Source organism: Solanum verrucosum, unplaced genomic scaffold (genome assembly GCF_900185275.1).
Source record: "Solanum verrucosum unplaced genomic scaffold, falcon-dt-bn FXZP01000306.1, whole genome shotgun sequence".
NCBI lineage: Eukaryota > Viridiplantae > Streptophyta > Magnoliopsida > Solanales > Solanaceae > Solanum > Solanum verrucosum.
In genome coordinates, this window is record NW_026020398.1 from 1,048,707 (window position 1) to 1,073,597 (window position 24,891).

General features: G+C 31.3%; 2 protein-coding genes and 1 non-coding gene across 3 annotated transcripts; 1 reads left to right on the forward strand and 2 right to left on the reverse strand.

Moving 5' to 3' along the window:
• Window positions 1-389: 389 nt before the first annotated feature.
• Window positions 390-3,397, forward strand: LOC125839462 (pentatricopeptide repeat-containing protein At3g23020). Its single transcript, XM_049518434.1, has one exon. The coding sequence runs from the start codon at window positions 508-510 to the stop codon at window positions 3,385-3,387; it is 2,880 nt and encodes a 959-aa protein (XP_049374391.1). The 5' UTR covers window positions 390-507; the 3' UTR covers window positions 3,388-3,397.
• A 4,419-nt stretch (window positions 3,398-7,816) lies between these two features.
• TRNAK-UUU (transfer RNA lysine (anticodon UUU)) lies at window positions 7,817-7,888 on the reverse strand. Its single transcript has one exon. It is a non-coding gene; the product is annotated as a tRNA-Lys (tRNA).
• A 3,282-nt stretch (window positions 7,889-11,170) lies between these two features.
• LOC125839473 (CBL-interacting serine/threonine-protein kinase 7-like) lies at window positions 11,171-12,818 on the reverse strand. Its single transcript, XM_049518448.1, has one exon. The coding sequence runs from the start codon at window positions 12,753-12,755 to the stop codon at window positions 11,442-11,444; it is 1,314 nt and encodes a 437-aa protein (XP_049374405.1). The 5' UTR covers window positions 12,756-12,818; the 3' UTR covers window positions 11,171-11,441.
• Window positions 12,819-24,891: the final 12,073 nt, after the last annotated feature.

Below are 24,891 nucleotides of genomic sequence, written 5' to 3' on the forward strand. Positions count from 1 at the left end.
GGCTGCGTGTCATTTTTGGAGAGTCCGAGCAGCAAATGCATATTGCACTTCTTCATAAGTGTACCATGAAGTACTTGAATGTATTGAAAGTCTTTACATAAAGGCAGAGGACTCTTTCCAACTTCCAAGTGTAACATCAAAAATAGCAGAAATTCAGTATGTCAAAGACATAAAACAAATGAATAATTATCTTTTTATTAAATATGTAGATAAAACGAAAACTGTTTTTAACTAATTTATAAGCTTAGTCAAACACACTCGTACCAAAACAAATAAAAAACAGCCGTCTATCAGGATCGAACCCATGACCTCCTTGTTAAAAAACACAGCTAAAACGGCTTACTACTGCTTGTGATAAATCTTTACCCAAAAATAGGCACAATTCTGACTTGATTTTTCCCTCCTTACCCATTCGTCTTCTTTACATTTTCCTTCTTTTCCACCATTTTCTTCTGCAGCTCCTAATGCTTTTCTTCCTTCATATCTTAACCTGAAAGATTGAGAAAAATGTATGTGAAGTTTCAGTATGTTGACACCAGTAATTGTTTCCATATACTAAACTCAACTAAACCCACTCCCAGTGTAGGAATCTCAATCCCACCCACCAAGAAATACAAGGACCAGAACAAATTGAATGACCCAAATGGAAGAATTGAGAAAAGCAAGAATCTTGGGGTCAAATGCAGGCCGGGTGTTGGGTATGGTAATGATGTAAAAGAGAAGTTGGATTATCAAATTGGGAAAAACTCGCATACCCGTGTTTGGAAAAATGGTGTTTTGAAGACCCAAAATGGATTCTTGAGAAAACCAGTTGATGAAATTGAGAGTGAGGAGAAAATTGATGGTCAGTCGAGCTGGAGTAATGGGGTGCAGACCAAGTGTTCGACAAAATGGCGCAATGACGTGAAGGAGACCCAAAATGGTTTCTTGAGAAAACCAGTTGATAGAACTGAGAGTGAGGAAAAAATTGATGGAAAATTGAGCTCGGTAAATGTGGTGCAGACCAACTGTTCGACAAAATGGTGCAATGACGTGAAGGAGACCCAAAATGGTGTTTTTAGGAAACCAGTTGATAGAACTGAGAATAAGAAAAAAGTTGGTGGTCAATTGAGCTCGGGGAATGCGATGGAGAAAGTACAGACTAAGGGTTCGAAAAAATGGGGCAGATATGGAGGATGTATTCCTGTAATGCTGGAAGCTTTGGAGACAGTTAGTAATTTGGATGAGGCATTAAAGCCATGGGAAAAGAGTTTGACTAAAAAAGAAAGGACTATTATATTGAAGGAGCAGGTGGAGTGGCAACGAGCAATGGAGATTTTTGAGTGGTTTAAGAGAAGAGGATGCCATGAATTGAATGTTATACATTATAATATTGTACTTAGGATTCTTGGGAAATCACAGAGGTGGGATGAGATTGAGAGACTGTGGGGCGAAATGAGGGAAAGGAGAATCGAGCCTATAAATTCAACTTATGGGACTCTGATTGATGTCTACAGCAAGGGTGGGCGTAGGGAGCAGGCAATGGAATGGTTGAAGTTGATGAATGAACGAGGTATGGTACCAGATGAGGTGACAATGGGAATTGTTGTTCAGATGTATAAAATGGCGGGGGAGTTTAAGAAAGCGGAAGAGTTTTTGAAAAAGTGGTCTTTATGCAAATGTCAAGTGGAGGAACGTGTAAATGGTGGACCAAGAAGTGGTATTAGGGTCAATGGTTCTTCGGGCTCAAGTGTTTGTTTGAGCTCACACACCTATAACAATTTAATTGACACTTATGGGAAGGCAGGACAAGTGAAAGAAGCATACGAGACTTTTCACCAAATGCTGAGGGAAGGGATCCTGCCGACAACAGTTACTTTCAATACAATGATTCACATGTGTGGTAATAATGGCCGAATGGAAGAAGTTGCTTCCTTGATGAGAAAGATGGAGGGGCTTCAGTGTCATCCTGATACAAGAACATACAATATTCTTATTTCCCTTCACGCCAAGCATGACAACATAGAAATGGCTGCCACCTACTTTAAAATTATGAAAGATGCTTCTCTAGAGCCAGATGCAGTGACCTATCGCACTCTTTTGTATGCATTTTCTATAAGGAATATGGTTAGTGAAGCAGAGAAGCTCATTTTGGAGATGGATAAGAAAGATCTACAGATTGACGAATTCACTCAGTCAGCTTTGACTAGGATGTATCTAGAAGCTGGGATGGTAGAAATGTCATGGTCCTGGTTCCAGAGGTTTCATCTTGCAGGAAAAATGTCTTCTGAATGTTATTCTGCCAACATTGATGCCTACGGTGAACGTGGCCATATTTCGGAAGCTGAGAGAGCTTTTAATTGTTGTAGTGAGGGAAAAAGGCTTACTGTTCTTGAGTTCAATGTAATGATCAAGGCGTATGGAATTAGCAAGAAATACAACAAGGCGTGCTACTTGTTCGATAGCATGGAGAAGCATGGCATATCTCCTGATAAATGCAGTTATAGTTCACTCATCCAAATGCTAGCTGGTGCAGATCTGCCTCTGAAAGCAGCATCTTATGTGAGGGAAATGAAGGAGGCGGGATTAGTTGATGATTGTATCCCTTATTGTGCTGTGATATCTAGTTTTGTTAAAGTAGGTCAGCTGGAAATGGCAGTAAGCTTATTCGATGAAATGATTGTGTTTGGCATCAAGCCTGATGTCGTTGTTTATGGTGTACTGATAAATGCCTTTGCTGACATGGGAAGTGTTAAAGACGCTACAAAATACTTGGTTGAAATGAGAAACTCTGGTTTAGAGGCAAATGCAGTTATATACACTTCCTTAATTAAGCTATACACCAAGGTTGGGTATTTGAGAGAAGCACAAGAAACGTATAAAATGCTTCAGTCATTTGAGGAAGGGCTTGATGTATATTCTTCAAATTGCATGATTGACTTGTACAGTGAGCGCTCTATGGTTAAACAAGCAGAAGAGATTTTTGAGCACCTGAAGAAAAAGGGAAATGCAAATGAATTTTCTTATGCAATGATGCTGTGCATGTACAGGAGAAATGGAATGTTTAAGGAAGCCATTCAAAATGCCCGGAAAATGAAAGAACTAGGACTTCTGACTGACTTGTTGAGTTACAACAATGTGCTTGGATTGTGTGCAACTGATGGGAGGTATAAAGAAGCTTTGGCGACTTACAAGGAAATGCTTTCTTCTGCCATCCAACCTGATGATTCAACATTCAAATCACTTGGAATTGTTCTTCTTAAATGTGGTGTTCCAAAAGAGGCTATTAGTAAGCTGGAATCTATGAGGAAAAAGGATCCTCAGAGTGGCGTGCAAGAGTGGACTTCAGCCCTATCTTCCGTTATCGGTGTGCTTAATACTGACTCTCCTGATAGTAAAGATGCCTAGCTCTTTTAAAAATATTTATGGTTTTACAATAGGAGATGATTATATTTACCGTTCTAAAAAAAGCTAGGAGATTGCACCATGGGGCAGGGTCTACAGAGATTAAACTTTATACGAGAACTCTCTCAAAGAGAAGCTGCTTCATACTCTACTGACGCAGGTAGATTCTAGTGAAGTGGCTCAAGCCTCTCATGTAATTTTCACAATTTTGTTGTTGTAAATACAAATGTATTGAACTTTTTCCAGATCTAGGCATCATTTATTAAGTACTATCTCTAGTAGTATCCTTCAGTCTCAAACTCTGTTGTTGATTATAAAACTATTCCATTATAAAGGCTCTCTGAAATAGCACCTTCATGTACGCCAGAAGCTTCTTAGTAACAGCAACCTCGTATTATAAAAACGTTGAGTTAATGGTTTGTCATCTCGTCAGTTGGGGATGCCTAGGGGAGTTCTCCTGTCTTCAACAAGAAGCTCATACACATGTTGTACACCTTGTAGTATTTGTTATATGCTGGCCTACTAATTTTCTGTGCTGTATAACTGACTCCAATTGGTCCAAGAATCTTTTTCTGCAGTTCATTTATCTTTGTTTGCAGCAGCTGATTACCTGGTTGAATCTTTAGTTGAAAGAAATATATTTTATTCACCCTTCACTGTATTCAGTTGTTGGTCTTATTAAATACCCTGTATACTAATTAGTATTCGTTAGTCATTGTTACTTTTGTTCATTTCATGTCTAACTGTTGGTGCAACACTTATGTGACAAAGCAACAACAGGTTCCTGTTGTGAAGTGCCCTGAAGGATCTTCCCTGGCCTTTACTGTTTTAATCTTCTAAGTAAACCTTGGCTCTGTGATGGATATACCATGATTTTATCGTCTGTCTGGGGAAGCACTGAAGTAATACTTTTGGTGAATGTGTTGAGGTAATTCTATGGATAATATGACTAAAATTTTGACTGATATTATGGTGTCATGAATTTCTTTGAATTTTCTCTGGACTAATGATTGCTTGTTAATTTAATAGTGGAAAGGTGTCACACATTAATGCTGGAAACTCTAGCTTTTCTTATAGCTTGCTTACACTAGATGGCAATAATGTTGTTGCTGGGAAGACTTAATTTTGCTGTAGACTCGTATCTGTTTTGCATGAAGTGTGTATTTTGTATTATTCATTTGCTTGCTTATTCTGATCAATCCAATTTGAATATTTCTGGTTTTTATCTGTTTCAAAGCCTGTAGCAGTCCCGCTGATGTTCCTGTTATCAAGTAGAGTCATCTGCAGAGGCCTCATGGAGTTTGGCTAGATATTTCACGTCCCATATGTAAGTGCTCATTTTTTATTTTTTTTGAGAATCCCTTATACTGATGCTCTGAAAAGGTTCTTTGTTTGTTTACCCATTAATTTTATCATCCAGACTGTTCTGCTCGGTGTTTACTTGTGAGAATAATGTTTCTAATATTCATATCCATCTACGACACTCATAGCATATATGTTGGGGAGATCAACTTCTTGCCACAACCTTATGCACTCGTGTCCAGATGAAGACACATTGCATTATCCTTCACTTGTAACTAAAATATAGTGTATACATCCTGATTAACTGATTTATAGACTATACTTATCCTTCAGTTGTAACTGACAAAACAGAAAACGTGTCCCAATTTCCTCCAGCCCTCTTATGTGTAGGAATCAGTTCCAGTTAAAAGAGCTTCATAAATAGTTCCAATTCCTGAAACTTTTTATACAGACCTATATTTGGTGTTTGTTTAGTACTTTCTCAACCTCTTACTCATAATTTCTGAGGAGCTATCAGTGTCAGACCTCTTCTTATTTAGGATATTCTTGCAATCGCTATATTTATCCTCTGGCACCCTACCTATGGATATTTTCTTTGTTGACAATGTTCTAGAAAAGGGTGCTGTTTTGGCACCAACTGAATGTTCTTCCAAATTTCTTAGTTTACTGCCCAATTTGCTATAGATTTACAAGTGGATATTTTGTTCGATGATTCATTTTCCTAATTACTTGAGCTGAGGGTCTATTAGAAACAACCTCTCTAGTCTCTACCTTTACAAGGTAAGGGGTAAGGCTGCGTACACACACCCTCCCCAGACCCCACTTGTGGGATTACACTGGGTATGTTGTTGTTATTGTTGATTCGTTTTCCTAATGAATGATGCTAGACTTGATCACTAGCTGAATCTAGTTTATTTTACATTGCGGGAGACATCTGAAACCCACTAAAGCTATATCCATTCAAAGCTATTCTAGTAACTTAGAATGTCTTGCCTAGTTCAATGTTTGATATGAACATTTCATCACAAAAACATGTTTTATTCTTCTGTATGTGCGCAGTTATGCACGAACATTAAAGGAGAAAGGAGCAGAAGTTAAGGTGATCAAAGATGTTTCCTGATGACACACGCGAACTCAACAGGTAATCTGTGTTCGTTCCCTTTAAATTTAAGCACTATTTTTCTTACCCTGCAGTGTTACTCATGAGAAATAACACCATTCGTGTACTTATTTGGAGGAAAACAAACAGACTTTTCGAAGGCTCTCTTAACATTGGAGTGTTGTTTAAGTATTTGCTCATAGAGTGTTCTGCAACAGAATGTTAAAGATAATTCGCGGTGATGTTGAAACCTGTTTTTCCAAGAAAATAGTCATTATTGGCTCAAATTGATCATACTACTACTACAACAACAACATACCCAATGTATTCCCACAAAGTGAGGTTTTGAGGAGGGTATAGTGTACGCAGACCTTACCTTTACCTCAAAAGTGAGGTAAAAAGATTATTTAAAATAGACCCTCGGCTCATTACTAGCATACTAGGATATACCAAAATGCTTGTAATTCTCTATATAGCACTTGAAAATATGTCTGTCATTCAAGGATAAGTGCTTTGTTTGTTTTTTTGGGTCCTTCCAACATTTGCTTTAATCAATGTTAAGTTTGACTACGCCTGCAACGACTGCTTATTGAAAGACTTGAAAGTGCTAATATCTTCATTCACAAGTTCTAATTGTTTTGTGTATTCAAATTCACTTTATTTATACGTTGTGATATTCTTTTATGAGCAACTTTTACATATAGCAAACAAAAAAATCATATTTGTATGTTATAGCAAAGTTTGCATAATTGCGCTCCATAGCAAACATATATATGTATAATTCGATATACATATACATTGAAAGCTATGTCTATTTCGCTATACATATATACAAAAAGAAGCAATTGTATAATTCGTTGGCTCCTCTTCAGATTTGTATAATTTCGATGGCAAGCCATTTGTATAAATTGTTGTTAGCCTCTCGTTTGTATAAATCGTTGACAAAAATATTTGTATATCAAAAATCGCTCTCTCTTTTGCTTTATACAAATATAAATTATACATTATACAAACATAAATTATATATTATATTTGTATAATCTGTGTTTGTATAAAACGAGAAAGAGAGAAAGGCAAAAGAAAATTGGGCAGGGGAATATTTGTATTGTATAATTATAAGTGTATAAGACGAATATATATGTATTTGCATGTGTATGTACAATTTTCTTTTGCTTTATACAAACATAAATTATACATTATACAAACATAAATTTTACATTATATTGTATAATTGTGTTTGTATAAAACGAGAAAGAGAGAAAGGCAAAAGAGAACTGGGCAGGGAAATATTTTTATTGTATAATTATAAGTGTATTGGACGAATATATATGTATTTGCATGTGTATATACAATTTTCTCTCGTTTTATACAAACAGAAACACAATTTATACAATTTTGTTGTACAAAGCGAGAGAGGCGAGCACAGAGGGAGCGAGCGAGAAAGGGAGAGTAGCGAGCGAGAAAGGGAGAGTGACGAGCGAGAATTTGGAGGGAGAGAGGCGACTGGCAAACATTTGCTACGGGGCGCAATTAAATCAAACAGTAGCTACTTCATTTATTTTAGATTATAAGTTTGTCATTCTGTACAATTATCCCTTCTTTTATTCCCATGGTACTTATATAAATAGACACCATATAAGGAGTAAAAAAAAAAAAATTTAACCCTCCATGGTATAAATGTATTATATTTCAATCAAATTAATTTTTTTAAACATTTAATCTGATATTATTCTTCACTAATACTCGTATATTCTTTCTTATTTAACACTATTACCATTCAGAGAGTTAAGAGTTAAAATAAGTCTTGGAATAAAAGTAAAATTGTTGTGTGGCCTATAGTTCAAGAATTCAAGCCGTGAGATCAACCATTAATGCAAGATTATTTGTCCACCGGATTGCGCCTACGATACTAAAAATAACTTTTAATTTTAATTATAAAATGGTTTACTTGTACTTGTTTTATATGACCAGGTAAATTTACAAGTTTAGAGTTTATTTAGTGCAATAAAATAAAGGAAAAATATTAACTCCCGCCGTCTGTGGGGATCGAACCCACGACCACGTGGTTAAAAGCCACGCGCTCTACCACTGAGCTAAGACGGCTTATTGTTTATTAGTTCTTACTTTCGTTTTTTAACTTATTCTACTATATAATAAAAGGGAGTTTATGCCCAAGTATAATATATAATATTCAAGATTGGGACTTTTCCCAATCTTGAATATTATATATTATACTTGGGCATAAACTCCCTTTTAAAAGTCCCAATCTTGAATATTAAATATTATACTTGGGCATAAACTCCCTTTTAAAATTATATATATATGTCACAAATGGAAAAGTCTCAATCAAGGAAGCAACATATATCATTTACAAATGACTTAAAAAGCATTAAAAAATATAACAATTACCAATTTAAAATATTTAAAAGTTATATAATAAAATAGGTTGACTCTTAGAATTCTATGAGGCTCTCATATATTGGAACAGAAAAAATAACACATATCATTTTAAAATTACCAAAAAAGTATTATAAATAATAATAATTAACAACTTAAAATATCTTAAAGACATTTTAAAAGGGTTAATTTTGTAATTTTATCCATATCGCATAAATTAGGACAAAGTGACCAGTAATGTACATTATTTGAAAGTTACATAAAAATATTACAAATCACAATAATTAATAACTAAAAACTTTTTTTTTTTAAATGAAAATTTGGATGACTCTCCAAATTTCATTTGTGTCATATAAATTGAGACAATAAAAATAACATATATTGGGTCCATTTTAATTTATTTGTCTTATTTTTTTTAGTTTTTTTATATTTAAAAATTGCGTAAAAATACTATAAATCATGATAATTGACAACATAAAATATGTTTTGAAAAAAATACAAAAAATTCCTCTGCTTCTTGAAGTGAATCTATCGTAAAAATACTATAAATCATGATAATTGACAACATAAAATATTTCAAAAATGTTGTATGTGGGTAGTCTTATTATGCCTTAAATAGCGTCAAAGAAAGTACAAATTTGTGATAAAAAAACTTATTCTTTTATCCACGCAAACAATCGCTTCAAAAACTCGGTTATTTGCCCCAAAATATAGCATTTATATTAATGGGCCCGTGCATAACACGGGCAACATTATCTAGTATTATAGACACAATTGACTTCCTCCACAACCATTTACTTCATTTTTCTTTAGAGATAAGTGTCAAAAACACATTTAAATTATTTTTATATATATAATTTCATATCTAAATTATTGAGAGAGTAAGTTTCATGTATAAACTACTGACTTATCGGTTTGAGAAATACACCATCAGTGTTTTGTGTTGTGCAACTTCTGTAGTGTTCTCTGTATTCTGTCAGAATTTGTGCAGCAGCATTATGTCATTGAAATAATACCATCAACTAGCTACTACTAATTGTTGTGTAGTGAGCTGGTCACCTATGTTTTTCTGTGCTGTTAACAGTATTCATCCCCAACTGGTAGAAAATGTCATTTTTAGTTTGAATTTTTTTTATTGTTTTACTATAATCTATATTTTGCAGCCAATCATATATTTTGATTCTTGATTTTTCATTGATTACATTTGCATATCTAGCTTGTTAATGGAATTACTATTTGGACAAAAGATATTTTTTACTGTTGTGATGTCAACCATCAGCTCTACCGCTTTTTCCTTAATTAGAGGTCTCGAGTTTAAATTCTGAGTAGGAAAAAAAGTTCTTAATAGAGAGCGTTTTCTCCCAAATGAGGCCCTATGTATAGTCGAACTCCAATGCGGATACTGAACACAATTCTTTAAAATTCTGAATATCTACAGCATCTGATGATCCAACAAGTAGGAGTGATGAGCTGGACGGCAATTTATTGATTATCTTTATTTACAGCATATTAAAAAGGCACAAATCCCACTAGAAGAATAAAAATTACTCAATTGAGCTATTATTATTATTTTATTGGAATACATGAAAATATCTATAAAGGTTCACGGAATAATACTAATAGGATAACACCATCAAAACCTTAGAAAAAATCATAAGAATATTTATGACTTGGAATTTGAGTCTTTACATTGTTAGCTGGACCACCATCTTCTCAAACATTATATTAGTAGAGAGAAAATAACAAGGTCTCAACACATAAATTAAAGTTTTAGGATTAAAAAAAATAGAATTGAGTTGTTAAACCAATAAATCAAATTGATTAAAATAAACTTTGATCTCGAGTTTACCATATTTAAATCTTGAATCGTTATCAAAACTCTATGATAAAACTTCTATCTTCATATGTATTTGTTTGAGTTCGAGCTTTATGTCTGAATCAAATTGTGGAGAATCAAAATTGAATTTTAACCCGTGTGTATGATGATCTGGAAGGCAATACGTGTTTATCTTTGTTTACAAGCATATACTTACTTTTCTTGGTTGATTCTTTTTGAGTTGAGAAAAAACAAAAATAGTTACACTGTTTTTTGTTTTTGCATTTTACCTTATTGGAAGTTGGAACTATACTGTTGGTTGGGGACCAAAGATTTGTTTTACTGCTTTGATAGCAGCCATCAGTTTTTTTTCTGTATATTAATGTCATTTTGTGATGTCTAGCTGTTGTGTTTTAGACTGGAAAACACTAGAGAAACTCAATAAGTTGCAAGTTTTTTTTTGTTCTAATTTTTTTCTTTAGTTTCTCCCCTAGTTTGATACCTATATTGGAGTTCGGAAACTCACATTGAGAATATCTATATTGAAGCTCGAAAATTCACGTCGAAAAGTCTCACACTAAGTGTATCTATATTAGAGCTCTAAAATTCACGCCGAAAAATCTCACATTGAGGATATCTATATTGGAACACGAAAAGTCCCACGTCAAGGTAAAGGCTTCCTAACAAAGGGGTACGCAGGAACCCGACTAAAAACAAATTCCACATTGGGGGTGAGGGTAAAGGCTCCCTTACAAAAGGGCACACAGGAGCCTAACTAAATCCAGATTCAAGCTGGGAAGTTCCACATTTGAGGTAAAGCGCTCCCTAATAAATGGGTGCGAAGGAGCCCAATTAAATCTGAAATCTCGCCGAAAAGTCCCACTAGGGATAAAGCGACTTAGGAGCCCGGCTAAATCTAGATTCACTTCGAGAAGTTTCACATTGGAGATAAATCAAGCGACTTAGGAACCCGACTAAATCTGAATTTGCTTTGAGAAGTTCCACATTGGAGATAAAGTGCTCCCTAAAAAAGGTATGGAGTCTCCCTAAAAAGAGGTACGGAGGAGCCGGACTCTGTACCACGAACTCAAATCGGAAACTTTTTGGTTTAAGGACGCGTATTAAATTCTACTATCTTCTTGTTAATCAAACTCAAATATACATACAAAAAAAAAAATGATTAAAAAATTGTTCAGCTAAAACAAGAAACTGATTTTCATATCCATTTACATAATTCAAAAAAAACTAAAATAGCATCATAATGGTAAGCCTAGTTTACTAACTAAACATCCTGAAACATGAATCCATGATGTCTACTTCCTCTATACAACGCCTCCGGCCACCGTCATTACCCGCCAAAATCGCCGTCCACCACCACCACCAATATCGATCACTCATCGGTATACCATTGAAATGACTACTACTTTCAATTCTTCTCGATCACTAATTGTTGTACCATGAAACAACTATTTCTTTCAATCCAGCTTTCAGTTCTTCCCATTGACGATCCTCGAATTCTGATCCTCCATTAACGACTTTGAACTCCACCAACAACAATTCCTTTGCCACCTCCAAGATTTCAACTAACAAAACAGTTCTCCCTTTCACCAACCCAATTCCACCATTCTTCCTTTTCTCTACTCTGTATCCTGCATTTTTACCAACATTCATCACCTTCTCTTCTATCACGTTTACTTCTACACTCGTCGTAAATCTCATCTCCTTCTTGTTCAATTCTTCTTCAAATATCCCCGATAAATCCAACCCTGAAGACATTGAAATTAAATCAAATGCATTTATACTCTCCATGTGTTTGCTTTCTTTCTCCAAAATCCCCTCGCCAAATTGCTTCGTGCTTTGTTCTGGTTTCATCGAAAATGATTTCTTAAACCATAGAGTGTTCATGAGCTCTTCAATTCCGTATCTCGTTTCCGGATTAGGATCAAGCAGCCGGTTAATTATCCTCCGAGCTGACTTTGAAACCCAATCGGGAAACTGATACTCACGCCGGTGTATAGCTTTATACATGTTAGGCAAATTGCTATCATTGAACGGTAACCTACCGGCGAGGAACACAAAGAGAATAACCCCACATGACCAAGCATCCGCCTTAGCTCCGTCGTACCCTCTTCTGTAAACCACCTCCGGAGCAGTATACGCCGGCGTACCACACGCGGTATGAAGGAGACCGTTCTGTAACTGCTCCGGCAAGGCGGAGAGTCCGAAATCGGAGATTTTGAGGTGACCCTCTTTGTCTAGGAGGAGATTTTGTGGCTTGATATCACGATGAGCAACGCCGTTTTGGTGGCAGAAATGTAAAGCGGAGACAAGCTGATGGAAGTAAAACCGAGCGGTGGATTCAGAAAACCGGCCACGGCGGTTAAGCTTTGTGAAAAGCTCACCGCCGTGAGCTAGTTCCATAACGAAATAGATCTTAGTTTTCGTAGCCATAACTTCAAAAAGTTCGAGGATATTCGGGTGGTGATTAAGGCGGCGCATGGCGGAGACTTCACGGATAATCCGTGGCTCCATAGAAGCATCAATGGTAGTACTGGATTTATCAATAATTTTAACAGCAACTTCAGTATTATCATCTAAACAACGACCAAGGTACACTTTAGCAAAGCTACCTCGACCCAATAGACGACCCAATTGGTATTTCCCAAGAATGATAGATCCAGATCCACTACCGTCGGAACTGGTGGTTCTTCTGATTTTGACGGTGGAAGGAGGTGGTTGGGGTTGTTTTACATCCATCCCGGCAACGACAACCACGGCGGCGGCGGCGACGGCGGATGGAGGAGAGGGGAAGTTGCAGAAGATTAGTGACAGAGGCAAGAAGAAATAGGGTGTGAAGGTTGAGTTTTATAGTGAAAATTAGTTGGCTGTATCTAATCTGTCAGTTTTTCTAATTTTTGGACTTTAGTTAAATTTGGTATTTTAGAGAAAAAAAAATTAATTTTTTCACAACTAATTTAAGAGTGTACAAGTATGACTAGAGAAAAAAATGATCATGTATTATAAAGAAAACACGTTTTTAATAATTTATGATATTATGCAAATAGGTCGACCGCCTCCTCTTTAGTAGTAGTAAATTTAATCGCGCTTTATATTATCGTGATGATTCATGAATGTTCTTTTAAATACATGCAAGACATATATATGAATTACAGTATGATGTGATATAGCATATAAACTTATTATTTTTTTAATTAGAGGATTTTAGTTTGAATCCTAGATATAAAATAAAAAAATTAATATGAAGCACTTTGCTCGAATAAACCCTACGTGAAGCGAATTCTAATTAATTAGGTTTTAATATGGATAAATACAAATTTAAAACCCTAAAAAAAGAGAGGCATATATGTGAATTCTTTTTTAAATAAAAAGTTAATATGTAAGAGAAAAGATGTATATGAATAATACGTGTGTTTTACTTGTCGTATTATACTTATGTTTATTATTTACCATAAAGTGATTTGATAAGTTCTTACGCCTTAATAAAAGGTTTTAGATTTGAACTTTTAGAATGAAAGTATAACCAATTAATGAACGTTTTTCATGGTTAAATTAAAAAAATAAAATTGATATACATATTATTGTTTTGACAAATCAAGTATTTAAATTTGTCATTGAAATATTGCTTAAAACTATACAACTAAATTAAACAACTAATATTTTCATATTATTTCAAACTCAAGTATTCAAATTTACCACTTAAAAACTTTTACATATGAAAAAACATATTCTCCTTGTCCTATTTTATATGATATTTTTCCTCTTTTAATATGTTGCAAAAACATATTAATAATAGATTTATTCGAAAAAGACCTAAAATGTCTCTTAATTATTTAAATTGATATAAATTTTCCTTCGTCCACCTTCCGATCCTCAAATACCTCTAACACCAACACTAGCTAACACTATATATATGAATAACTACCACGATTTGTTATCGCAACTATCATTATATCTTATTATATATCATCATAATTATTAGTCAATATCACCAATTATCATCATTATCATCAATCACCATGATTAATCAATTATCAGCCACCATCTCTACCAGTTATTAGATAACTCTAACTATCATTTACTATCAACCAACCATTATTGTTAGCTATCGCCATTTAAATATTTTTATCGACATAAGTGTTTTACATAAATTTATATATATATATATATATAAAGACAAGTTTCATCATGCAGATATTGAAGGGTGGCTCACGTATAATGTGATTAAGATAATTTGTCTTCATTATAAACACGGTAAACTTGTTTTTAAGCTAATTATGCGAATATTTAAGCGATGAATCACGCTTCTAGGAAGACGGCAAAACACATGCAATAAGAAAAAAGGGTTAAGAATTTGGACTCTTTACTTTTTTTTTTTTTTTTGGAAGATGTGGAGTCGTTTAATACGTGAAATAAGAATGATAATCGTGACATAAATTTTAAAATTAATTTATTTTATTATTTTATTTAAGGTATTAATTGATTTCAGAATTATTTTCATCATTTATATTAAAATAATAGAATTACTATCCCAAAAAATGAGATAATTAAAATATAAACAGCGTGTTTAGTTAATGTTGAGAGCCGAGAAACACTTATTTTGAGAAAAAAACATTTTTTTCAAAAAAAATAGATGTTTAGCAAATCTGTAAAATTGCTTTTAAATGAAAGTAGAAGCAGTTTTTCTGCTGAAGAAACTAAAATTTTATGTTTCTTACAAAAAGCAGAAGCAAAAATTAATATTTTTCAACTCCAATTTATATAAATTATTAATTAATTAAGATATCTCATATTTTTTGGTTAATTTCATTTAATTTCATTTATTTTTTATTTTTATACAATAAATTTTATATTTTATTTTACATTTATGTATTAGTATTTTATTTATTATTTTACATATTAATTTGTGGAATTAGAGAAAAAGGTAACAACAATATTTTTGGAAGATTAGAAAAAAGAAAAAAATAACAATTAAAGATTCAACCCTCCAAAAAATGTATAATATTGATTGAAAATTTGAATTTGAATATTTTAATTTTATAAAAATAAAAATTTAATTTAATTTTTTGTAATAGATGGTTAAACTAGCTTCTCTCTATAAAATAATTTTAGTATTAAAAGTACATTAATATTTGTCCTTTATCGTAATTTGACTCTCAAAAGCATTTTTTAAAAAAGATCAGCCAAACACAATATGCTTATAAAAAATCATTTTTCTAATGAATTAGCCAAATACAAATTATTTTTTTAAAAGCATTTTTCTGAAAATCTATTTTTTTTTATAAAAAAAAAATTTATGAAAATAAGTGGTGTTTAGCATCAATGTCAAATAGGCCCTAATACATTATTTTTCGACATTAATCTAGCTTTAAATTATTTCCTAATTAAGAGCGTGAAAATTTCGTCTTTCTTTCTTTCTTTACATATCATAGATCAGATTTTTCATCTTAACATTTTTCCTTAATTAGTACGTATAATTGATGATATCATGATAAAAGCTCAAGGGAATAGGATTAATTTTAGTTAAACACTTCAACTTGAATTTGAAGATTCAAAATAGGACGACGTTTTTATAATAAAAAAATGCAATTTACAGCTAAAATACTGTCTTACATGATATCTAGACTGCAACGTTCACTTATATTATGATTTTTCCCATAAAAAATCTTTTTTTTTATGTGAATAGTAACTTAATGAATTATTTATGAACAATAAGGTTCGAGATTAATTATTTATGTAGCATAATTTCAAAGATTCGAGAAATAATTCCATTTACTGGAGCTACCAACATGTTAGTACTTTCTTATTTCAAAATTATTTTATCAATGAAAAAGGTGAACATTGTTAAATGAAAAGGGATTGACCAATTATTTACATGCTAGTTATTAATAATATCTTTTCCCCAACCTTTTCTCTTCAAATCTGATTATGATTTTATCAAGAATGTATCGGTTAATTATATTGATGGTCGTGGTAGAGTGATAAATATCTTTCAATTCTTAATTAGAGGTTTCAAATTTGAGTCCTTTTGGGTACAGAATTGCTTTAGACATCGAGATTTTGTAGGACTTTATCGGACAAGTTCTATTTCAGTAAGTATTCTTGGAGATTACTTTACCCAAACCCTATCTCGGAGGGTACTTTATCATAAACCCTAGCTCATGCCTATATAAACATAATATATTTTTTTGAAAAAGCATCTCAAATATTCCATAAATTATTGGGATACTCATTAAGAGGTTAAAATATGTCAGACTCCTTTTGATAATGAAATACTTTAACAAGATTCACAAATTTATTTCATGTAGGAAGTTCAAATCTACTAACCGCGTTCGAGTCATGATGTAATTAAGAAGAATCAAGACAAAATTGTTTTCATACTATTTATTAATAAAATATTGTTGTTTCTTCAAAAAAAATTGTGATTGAAATTTATTTTCATCACTTCAAAGTTTGTTACAAACAATCATAGCATTTTACCCCTTTTAGTGTAGGACTTTCAATGTGAATTCAAATTTAATCTGACTCTGCTAATAATTAGTAAACAAAAGAAAGAGAGAATGTACCGATTAATTTCCCCCAAAACTTGACAAAGAAAAAAAATTGAACTAAATCATTCTCATCTCCACTATAAATTACGTAATTATTATACTTGGACGGTATGCATTTATTTCCGATTATTTAAAGCTGTCAATTCTCCTTTTCCTTGATTTAAAAGTTAAAATCACTAAATTAATTAAGTACACCATATCTTTTGATTTTCTTTAAATAATTATTTTCCTTTCTTTTCTTTTTGTCCCACCCAACGGAAGTAATTTGATTGACAGACAGACAAGAAAAATTATGCAAATTGCAAAGAAACACATTTGCAAAGTGATGAGCCGACTTACATGGCACAGATATTACATAATACTACAAAATATTTTCCCCTAATACAATTATTAGTTAGGGTTTTGATAAATGAGGAACAATAAAAGATTCGATTTCGTAAAGTTCACTCAAGTACATTGTAACGTAACTATCGCATATTTCATCACTATCTCAATTTCATTCATTTAATAAATTTTTTGATGTCATTCACATAACAAATATTGTTTCTAGCTCCTTTTTCTATTCCATTTTTACGTATGGAAAGTTCAAAAAACATCATATACTAATTCAGAAATTGAAATAGAAAAGAAATGAGCAGAATATTTGTGATGATTTTTCAATCTTTTCATAATAATATTTATACTAATATTCTTCAATATACTTACTTTTTGTACTCATATCATTGCTTTCACTTTTACGTGATATATCTCCTGATCTTGTGTGTATCATTTAATTTGGTGATATATAGCTTTAGTTTTTACAAGAGTTTATATGCATAGCATTTATATATTTTGCCCATGCATTTTCTAATAATTATTCCCATCATTTCATTTTACTTGACTCTAATTATTAACTTGTAAATCTTCTTGAGAGACTATTTATTAGGGACTTATTTTATTTAATTAAATCCTATTAATCATGTTTAAGAATCTAAGTTTGATTATTATTTTCCATGTCCCAATTTATGTGACATTATTTGGATTTCGAAAGTCATGAAACTGTATTTTAACTATGAATTTGAGCATAAAATTTGCATATATGAAAACTACGTAAAAAAATTATTCTTAATTTACTAAAATCAGTTTATTTCTAATATATACTACACAAAAATGATCTTTAGCAGCAATTGACGTTTTTTGTAAATGTCTTTAAAATCTATAGCGTCATTGAATCTAATGACAATTAACTTATGTCGGTAAAAGCTTAAGCACTCTGTGTATACTTATTGTCACTAAAAACTATTTTTTTTATAATGATAAGAGCCAAATAAAATTAAACAGATATAAATAGAGTAGAACTATTTGTGATATTGTAAAGAAGCCAAAAATATAGTTTTCTTACGAAAATCAACGTAAGCTATCAAGTGTACTTAGTTATCACCAGTTTAGTGGGGGTCTATTTCTTGGATTTTTCTTTAATAATGGAATATATCTTGTTTAGTCATTGATTAATTATCATCATAATTGGGAAAATTATTAACTCTTAAACGTGTATTAATTTTTTTTTATTATTGTATGTACAGTACAGCTAAGTAGTAGATTTATTACCATGTAAATTATATTCTCACTATATTTTTCTTCTTAGATCAACAACATATTCAATGCGATTATTGTATACGTAAATTCGTTCAAAAAAAAATATATCATGAAAAAGAGAAGCCACATGCGTGCCCTAATGAATATAGGGGAGATAAAGATGCTCATGTGGATATACTAAGAGAGACAGTAGCGGAGTCAGGATTTTTAATAAGGGAATTCAAAATTCGAAGAAGTAAACATACGAACTAGTCGAAGGGGGTTCGACATCTATTATATACATCTAAAAAATAATATTAACCATATATATTTAGTAATATTTTTCGCCGAAGGAGTGAAACCCCTAAAGACATGCTGGCTACGCCCCTGAAGAGAGGTGTAATTCGGAATGAAGTTTATAGAGAATCAGATGGAAGTGGCCTCCGTGACAAATAAGATGAGAAAAACAAAACTGAAATAGTTCAAACATATAAGGAAAAAGCGTATAGAGGCGCTAGTACGGAGATGTGAGAAATTGACTATAACAAAAGTTAGAAGAGATAAAAATAGACTGAAAAATAACTCGAAAAGTGATTAATTACTTGGATAGAATTTAAAGATCGAAAATTAAAATAGAAAAATAATATATATATAATCAATTGCTTGTCGCCCTTTAGAGGGTATCAAGAGACAGCGGCATGACCTCATCTCCTCACAACCTTATTATTACTAGTAATATTATAGTTTCTTATTCTTCAAATAAAGTTCATTTATTTTATATCTTGTTATTTTTCTATAGTTTTATTATAACCCTACGTCAAATATATCTTCTCTTTTGAGTTGATCATGCATCTTATCAAAAAACAACCTCTCCTCTATAAAAATAAAAATAAAATTTATATATATTTTATTCTCTTCAAACTCCATTCGTAAAATTACGAGCCCACAAATTGATCATCTTATAAGGAATGAAATAAAAATAAGTGAGGCAAGTGATGATGAAGGGTCTCTTCAGGTGGCCATATAACTATTCTTCTAGAGTACGTTAGTTGTGTCCACTTTTCCAAATTTTTTGGTTTTTTATTGGAGACAGTCGACACATGGTTCTACTACAGCCAGCAACTGGTAGCACACCCATGTGTCTTAATTGCTCAAAATACGTCTCTATTTTAATTTATTTGTCTAGTTTTAATTTGACATAAAAAAAAAATTAAAAATTTTTTTAATTAAAAATAAATTAAATATATCAAAATATATGTTAATTTTGTGATCTTAAATATTAATACGTATGTGAAAACACACTATACCCATTGGCTACTATTCATAGGTTCAAGTCTCAAATTGGTTCCAGCCTTGTTTCGAAGTAAATTTATGAATTTGAATACTTTCAATAGTGAATTTTATTTTTTTTCATAAATTCAACTTACTTGAAAGCTACAATTTCATGTTCTATTTCATTTTTGGGGGTTCTTTACCCTCACATTACTACTTCGCTATGAGTCGCCCAGATGTATTTAGACTTGGAAGATGGTCCTTCGTGATTCACACGAAATTCTACGTGCCCTATACTACTCGAGTGGGAGCCAATTAGTCAAATCATATAGAAGTGGAGTAATTACTTTTCCTTTCTTCTTAATTGTACTGTATTTTGTTTGTTTGTGCGTTATTTAAGTCATAACCTGATGGAATTTAGTTGCAATTATTAATTAAGACTTTGAAGTTTGTATTATTATATATAACTTAATGGAATTTCTTGTGAAATCAAATGATATGATCCTTCTTTTTGAGTTATTTATATTTCTTTCTCTCTCTTTTTATCGGCAATACTTTTCTTGGAAAGAAGTGTGCAAGTGAATGATTGGAAAGAAACAAGAAGGAAATATCATTAATTGTTCTAATTGGAAAACGTACTCCCTCCATTTATTTTTATATGTTATTTTTATTATAAATAGTTGGTTCACAATATTTGTCATTTCATAAAATCAATACATAAATTATAATATTCTTTCTGAGTAATGCTAAATGGCTAGAAAATTTGGTCAGAATTTGACCAGGAATTTAAAAAGTTTATAATATCCTTTTTATTTTAAAATAAACTGATATTTTTTTTCATTTTTTAATTAAAAGATATTAAAGTTAAAAGGGTAAAAATGTTCAAAAAGGTAAAATAACATAGTGTGAAATATGTTATTTTATCATTCTGGCTAAATTTTCTGGCCAAAATGATTTTTCCATTCTTTCTATTATACCCTTGATAGTTAATTAATCTTGAAAATAGATATTTGACCAACCTAGGAAAATTAACAAGTAATTAGTGTTCATTGTAATTACTTCATATATTGATTAATTACTCTCACCATTGCATTACATTATAAAATATGATTTTGAAAAAGAAATCTCAACAAACAAATTAAAAATAAAAGATAGATTTATTTATCATTTATTGAAAAGTTGACTTCAAAAAAACATTAAGTAAGAATAGAATTATAAATTTACTTAATTTCTTAATACAAGTAAAATCTAAAAAGATGACATATAAAAAGGAACGGAGGAAGTATTTTTTTAAGAAGTAGGAATAAAGTTGAGTAGTACTTTTTTTAGCCGGTGTATGGAGTCCACAATTGGAGTCCTAACTAAATTTAAATCGTGCATTGTAGAATCCATTTAAGAGTGACATATCCAATAAAATTGTTTTTATATACCTAGATTCGAACACGAGATTTCTGGTCAAACATCAAGCAATGCCACCTTTTTTTTTGTGTTGTTGAATAGTATATTAATTAAAAGGGTTTGCTACTTGGTTTACTCTTCCTACTTTTTCTAGCTGGATATTAATTGTTTTCTTTGTGGAACTCAATTGGTGTTTTGGTTGGACATTTGAGGTTTCTATGAAATTACCTACGAGTTAACGACTATAATAATATGCTAAAGTTGTTTACAATTGGGCAAAATATGAGAAACTAATAGATACTTCTAGTTTTAATTTATATGTCTTATTTGTTTTTTTAAAATAAAATTTGACATTTTTTTTTATTTCAAAGTTTCTATACATATACTAAAACAAAGAGATATTTAGTTGTAATATATTATTTTTGTATTTTGCTGAAAAAATATTTAGTGATAATTGAGTTAATGTCATCGCTTCCACAATCACTAAAATCTTTAGTCATATGTATATAAAGTGTTGGTTATAAATATTCATATTTATTTTGCTGCAAAATATAATATAATGACAATTATATTATTATCAATAAATAATTACTGCAAAATCACTTTCATGATATGTTACAGTGATATGACATGTTTAAAATCACAAAATTAATTAATACTGATATTTTGATAAATTCTATATATCTTTAGTTTAAGACCGTACAAGAATTAATTTAAATTTTTTCTTTATTAGCATAAACTTTATATCAAATCAAAATCAGATAAGTAATTTAAAACAAAAAAAAGTATGTGGTTAAGGGACACAAAAATAGCTAGGGTTTACGAAAAAAAATGCTCTAAAAAATGCTATACTCCATTATATTTGTAGTCTTATCGAACATCTTTTTATTCTTACTCTCCTCCCAACAAATAAATGTAATTAAAGCACATACAAATAATATATGTATCGTCGCTATCAAATTAAATTATTAATATTGTGTGGTTGGAATTTCACTACATTATATTCCTAGGAAGTGTGTTTTTTTTTTTATAATATTCTTTTATTTTGGCGATCAGACATTTAATTTAATTATCAGAGTTGTTTTGGTCCTCAAGTTTATAAGCGGTTGTAGTTGTACATCGAACATATAATTGATGAGAGATAAACTAGTTCAATTATAGACAACTAAAATAGTACTATCAATTTTACTAAAAACAATTGTAAAATAAAATGTGTCTAAAAGAAGACTAATATAATAATATTTATTTTGACTAAAGTCGTTCATAGAGGACAAGTTTTCTGCATAATTAATAAATAAATAAAAGGTTGGTTTCATGGACGTAGCAAGGATTAAAAAAATAATGTATTTTTGGTTCCATTATGGTATACTCCTCTTGTTTCAATTAATAATCACTAATTGTTTCAAAATGATATTCATTTCATAATTTAAAATTTAAATTGATTAAAAATATTTAACTATATATATTTTCAATATAAAAAAAGTATGCAAAATTATTTTTTAAATATCAATTTACTTTTTAATTATGATAATGACCAATGGTCTTTCAAACTAAGTAGTGGCCTCTAGGGGATAAGAACTAAAACATTGAAAAAATTAGTAATTCACTATCACTAATAGCATTAACGAAGGATACCTTGAAAAGTCAAAGATTAATAAAAAAAAAATTAAAAATCAAATGGATTCAATTTTATATATAAGCGAGAAGGAAAATGAGATTCGTCTTTCTTTTATTATTTAGGAGTTGTGTGAGATGAAAATTTCATCTATAATTTTAAATGAGAAAAAAAAGTTGAGGAATAGTAAGACAAGACTTTGAAGGTTTCTTTCTTGAAACATAAAAAAGGAAGGAAAAAACAATTCATGAAATTGGAGGACAAGTAAAACTTGTTCAAATAATTAAACACCTATGAGTTGAAGATTCGAGTTAGGTCGAAAGATAAATATTAATAAATATATAGGTAAACTATAAATCTAAAGAGGAAAAAAAAAAATCATGAAAATGGAGGTGCCATTAATTAGGCCAATAAAGAGACAGTATTAGATTTTTCATGTCAATGCCAAGGCTCTTCATTACTAAAAAAAGATATAGTCATGGTAGGTGCTATTGGTGAATATATAACAACCAAGTGGTGACAAAGACATTGTGATAATTACTCATTAACACTATAGTTTATTAATAATATAAATGGTTCTTAAGATATTAATCATTTAAAAATGCTCTACCAATAACACTATGGACTTTATACTTGCATAAGTTAATTAATACTAACAAATTAATAAATCTACATATTAAAGTTTGAAGTTAATTAAAGGCAAATCAACTCAAATCATTTGCAGTTTGTTGCTTATCAGGAGTATCAAATACACGAATTAAATCAAAATAGCATTAACTAGCTAAATTAATGGATGTAAATTTTATTATTCAATCAACCTGTTAATCTTTGGACGTTAAACGACAATGAATTACTATTAACTAGGGCTAATTTGATATTCATGTATGTGAATAATAAAAACTAGGGTTTTGTTAGGAAGTCTATGAGTTTAGAATGAAATTTCTTCTCAAGTATTAACCATAGTAGAAATATAATAATAATTATTTATTGGTTAAGCTAAGCGTGGTTAGAATTAAACGTTCATCATCATGTCAAAATCAATAACTGATAGCTTATGATTCTGACCTGGACCAACCCATGCCCCTCATGGACAAGATGTTGACATTACCTAACAATTCCCCTCCCAACACTTGTTTCATGCAAGATGCATGTTGTTTTGGAAATCAAACTCATGACTTTGTCTCTGATACCAAAAGATATGATCAAGCACCTATCATCATGTCAAAAGTTATAGCCGATAGTAAGGATGCAACTTTATTTCTAAATTAAACCCACTAAGCAAACACCATGTTCGATCATGACTTTGATCCGGTCAACCCAACACCCTTGTGCGCTTTGTCATAGGTAGGATGTTGGTGTTACCCAATGATCTCCCTCCCAACACCTGCCTCATGCAACATGTTGTTCTAAGAAATCGAACTCATGACCTTGACTCTGATATCACTTGTTAGGATCAAGTGTTCACCATCATATCATAATTTATAGCTGATAATAAAGACACATCTTCATGTTCACTAAACAAGCATCATGTTCAATCATAATCTGAATCACCCCAGCACCCTCGTTGATCTTGCCATAGACAAAATATTGACGTTACCCAGCAAATATTAAATTAAAAGTCAAGAAAATTGAAAAGGAAAGGCACTAGGAACCAAGGGATTAAAGGACAAATACCATTTCAATGTCCAAATGACCTCTAATATATCGAATGTTTTAATGTTATTAGCAGTAAAAGACAATAGGGATTTACGTCGGTTCAACCTAATAGTTGTTGGAATTGTTAGTTTACTTAGTAGAAATAATATATGAAGGAGTAGCTAAAGATACATACATTTTTTTATTGTACAATAATGAAATAATTTATTTGTTATAGTTTACCTATAGTCCATGTCATAACTGGTCCAAGAGAAAGAAAATTGGAATATTCTGCTCATAACATTAAATTATTGATTTCATTAAGATATTGAGAGAGTACTTAGATGAAGAGTTAAAAGATCTACACTATTTAATAGTGATATTGATCATCATCATGACTTCTAAAATTTATGATAAAGAATGATTCATTCTTTAAAGGATCTTAGATATGTGAATCTAAACTATTAAAACTTTAAATTAAATACCAAACACTGGGTTTTAAAAAAAAAGATATTAGCTATAATAAAGGTTATATATTTATTTAAGCATTATGCAGCATTACACATTTACATTAGAGTTGGTTTCATTAATGCTAGCACTACATTGTTATGATAACGCCTAGAGGCTTTTTAAACATAATAAAAAGAGTTTCTTCGTTGTCTGCGTCTAATGCCTTTAAAACAGATACGAAACCCTTCCTTCTATGATACTCCAATGTTGTAACTAATTTCTTAAAAATATTTTTCTTATTTTTGCGAGAAAAAAAAAATATATACATGCACACATGCAAGAGAAAGAGTATCAAAATAAAACGAGAATAACATGCAATTGCACCACCATGTGTCTCACA

Bases quoted from the DNA above. Each gene is read 5' to 3' on its own strand.
- LOC125839473 (XM_049518448.1), bottom strand. From the start codon at position 12,755: ATGGATGTAAAACAACCCCAACCACCTCCTTCCACCGTCAAAATCAGA.
- LOC125839462 (XM_049518434.1), top strand. From the start codon at position 508: ATGTATGTGAAGTTTCAGTATGTTGACACCAGTAATTGTTTCCATATA.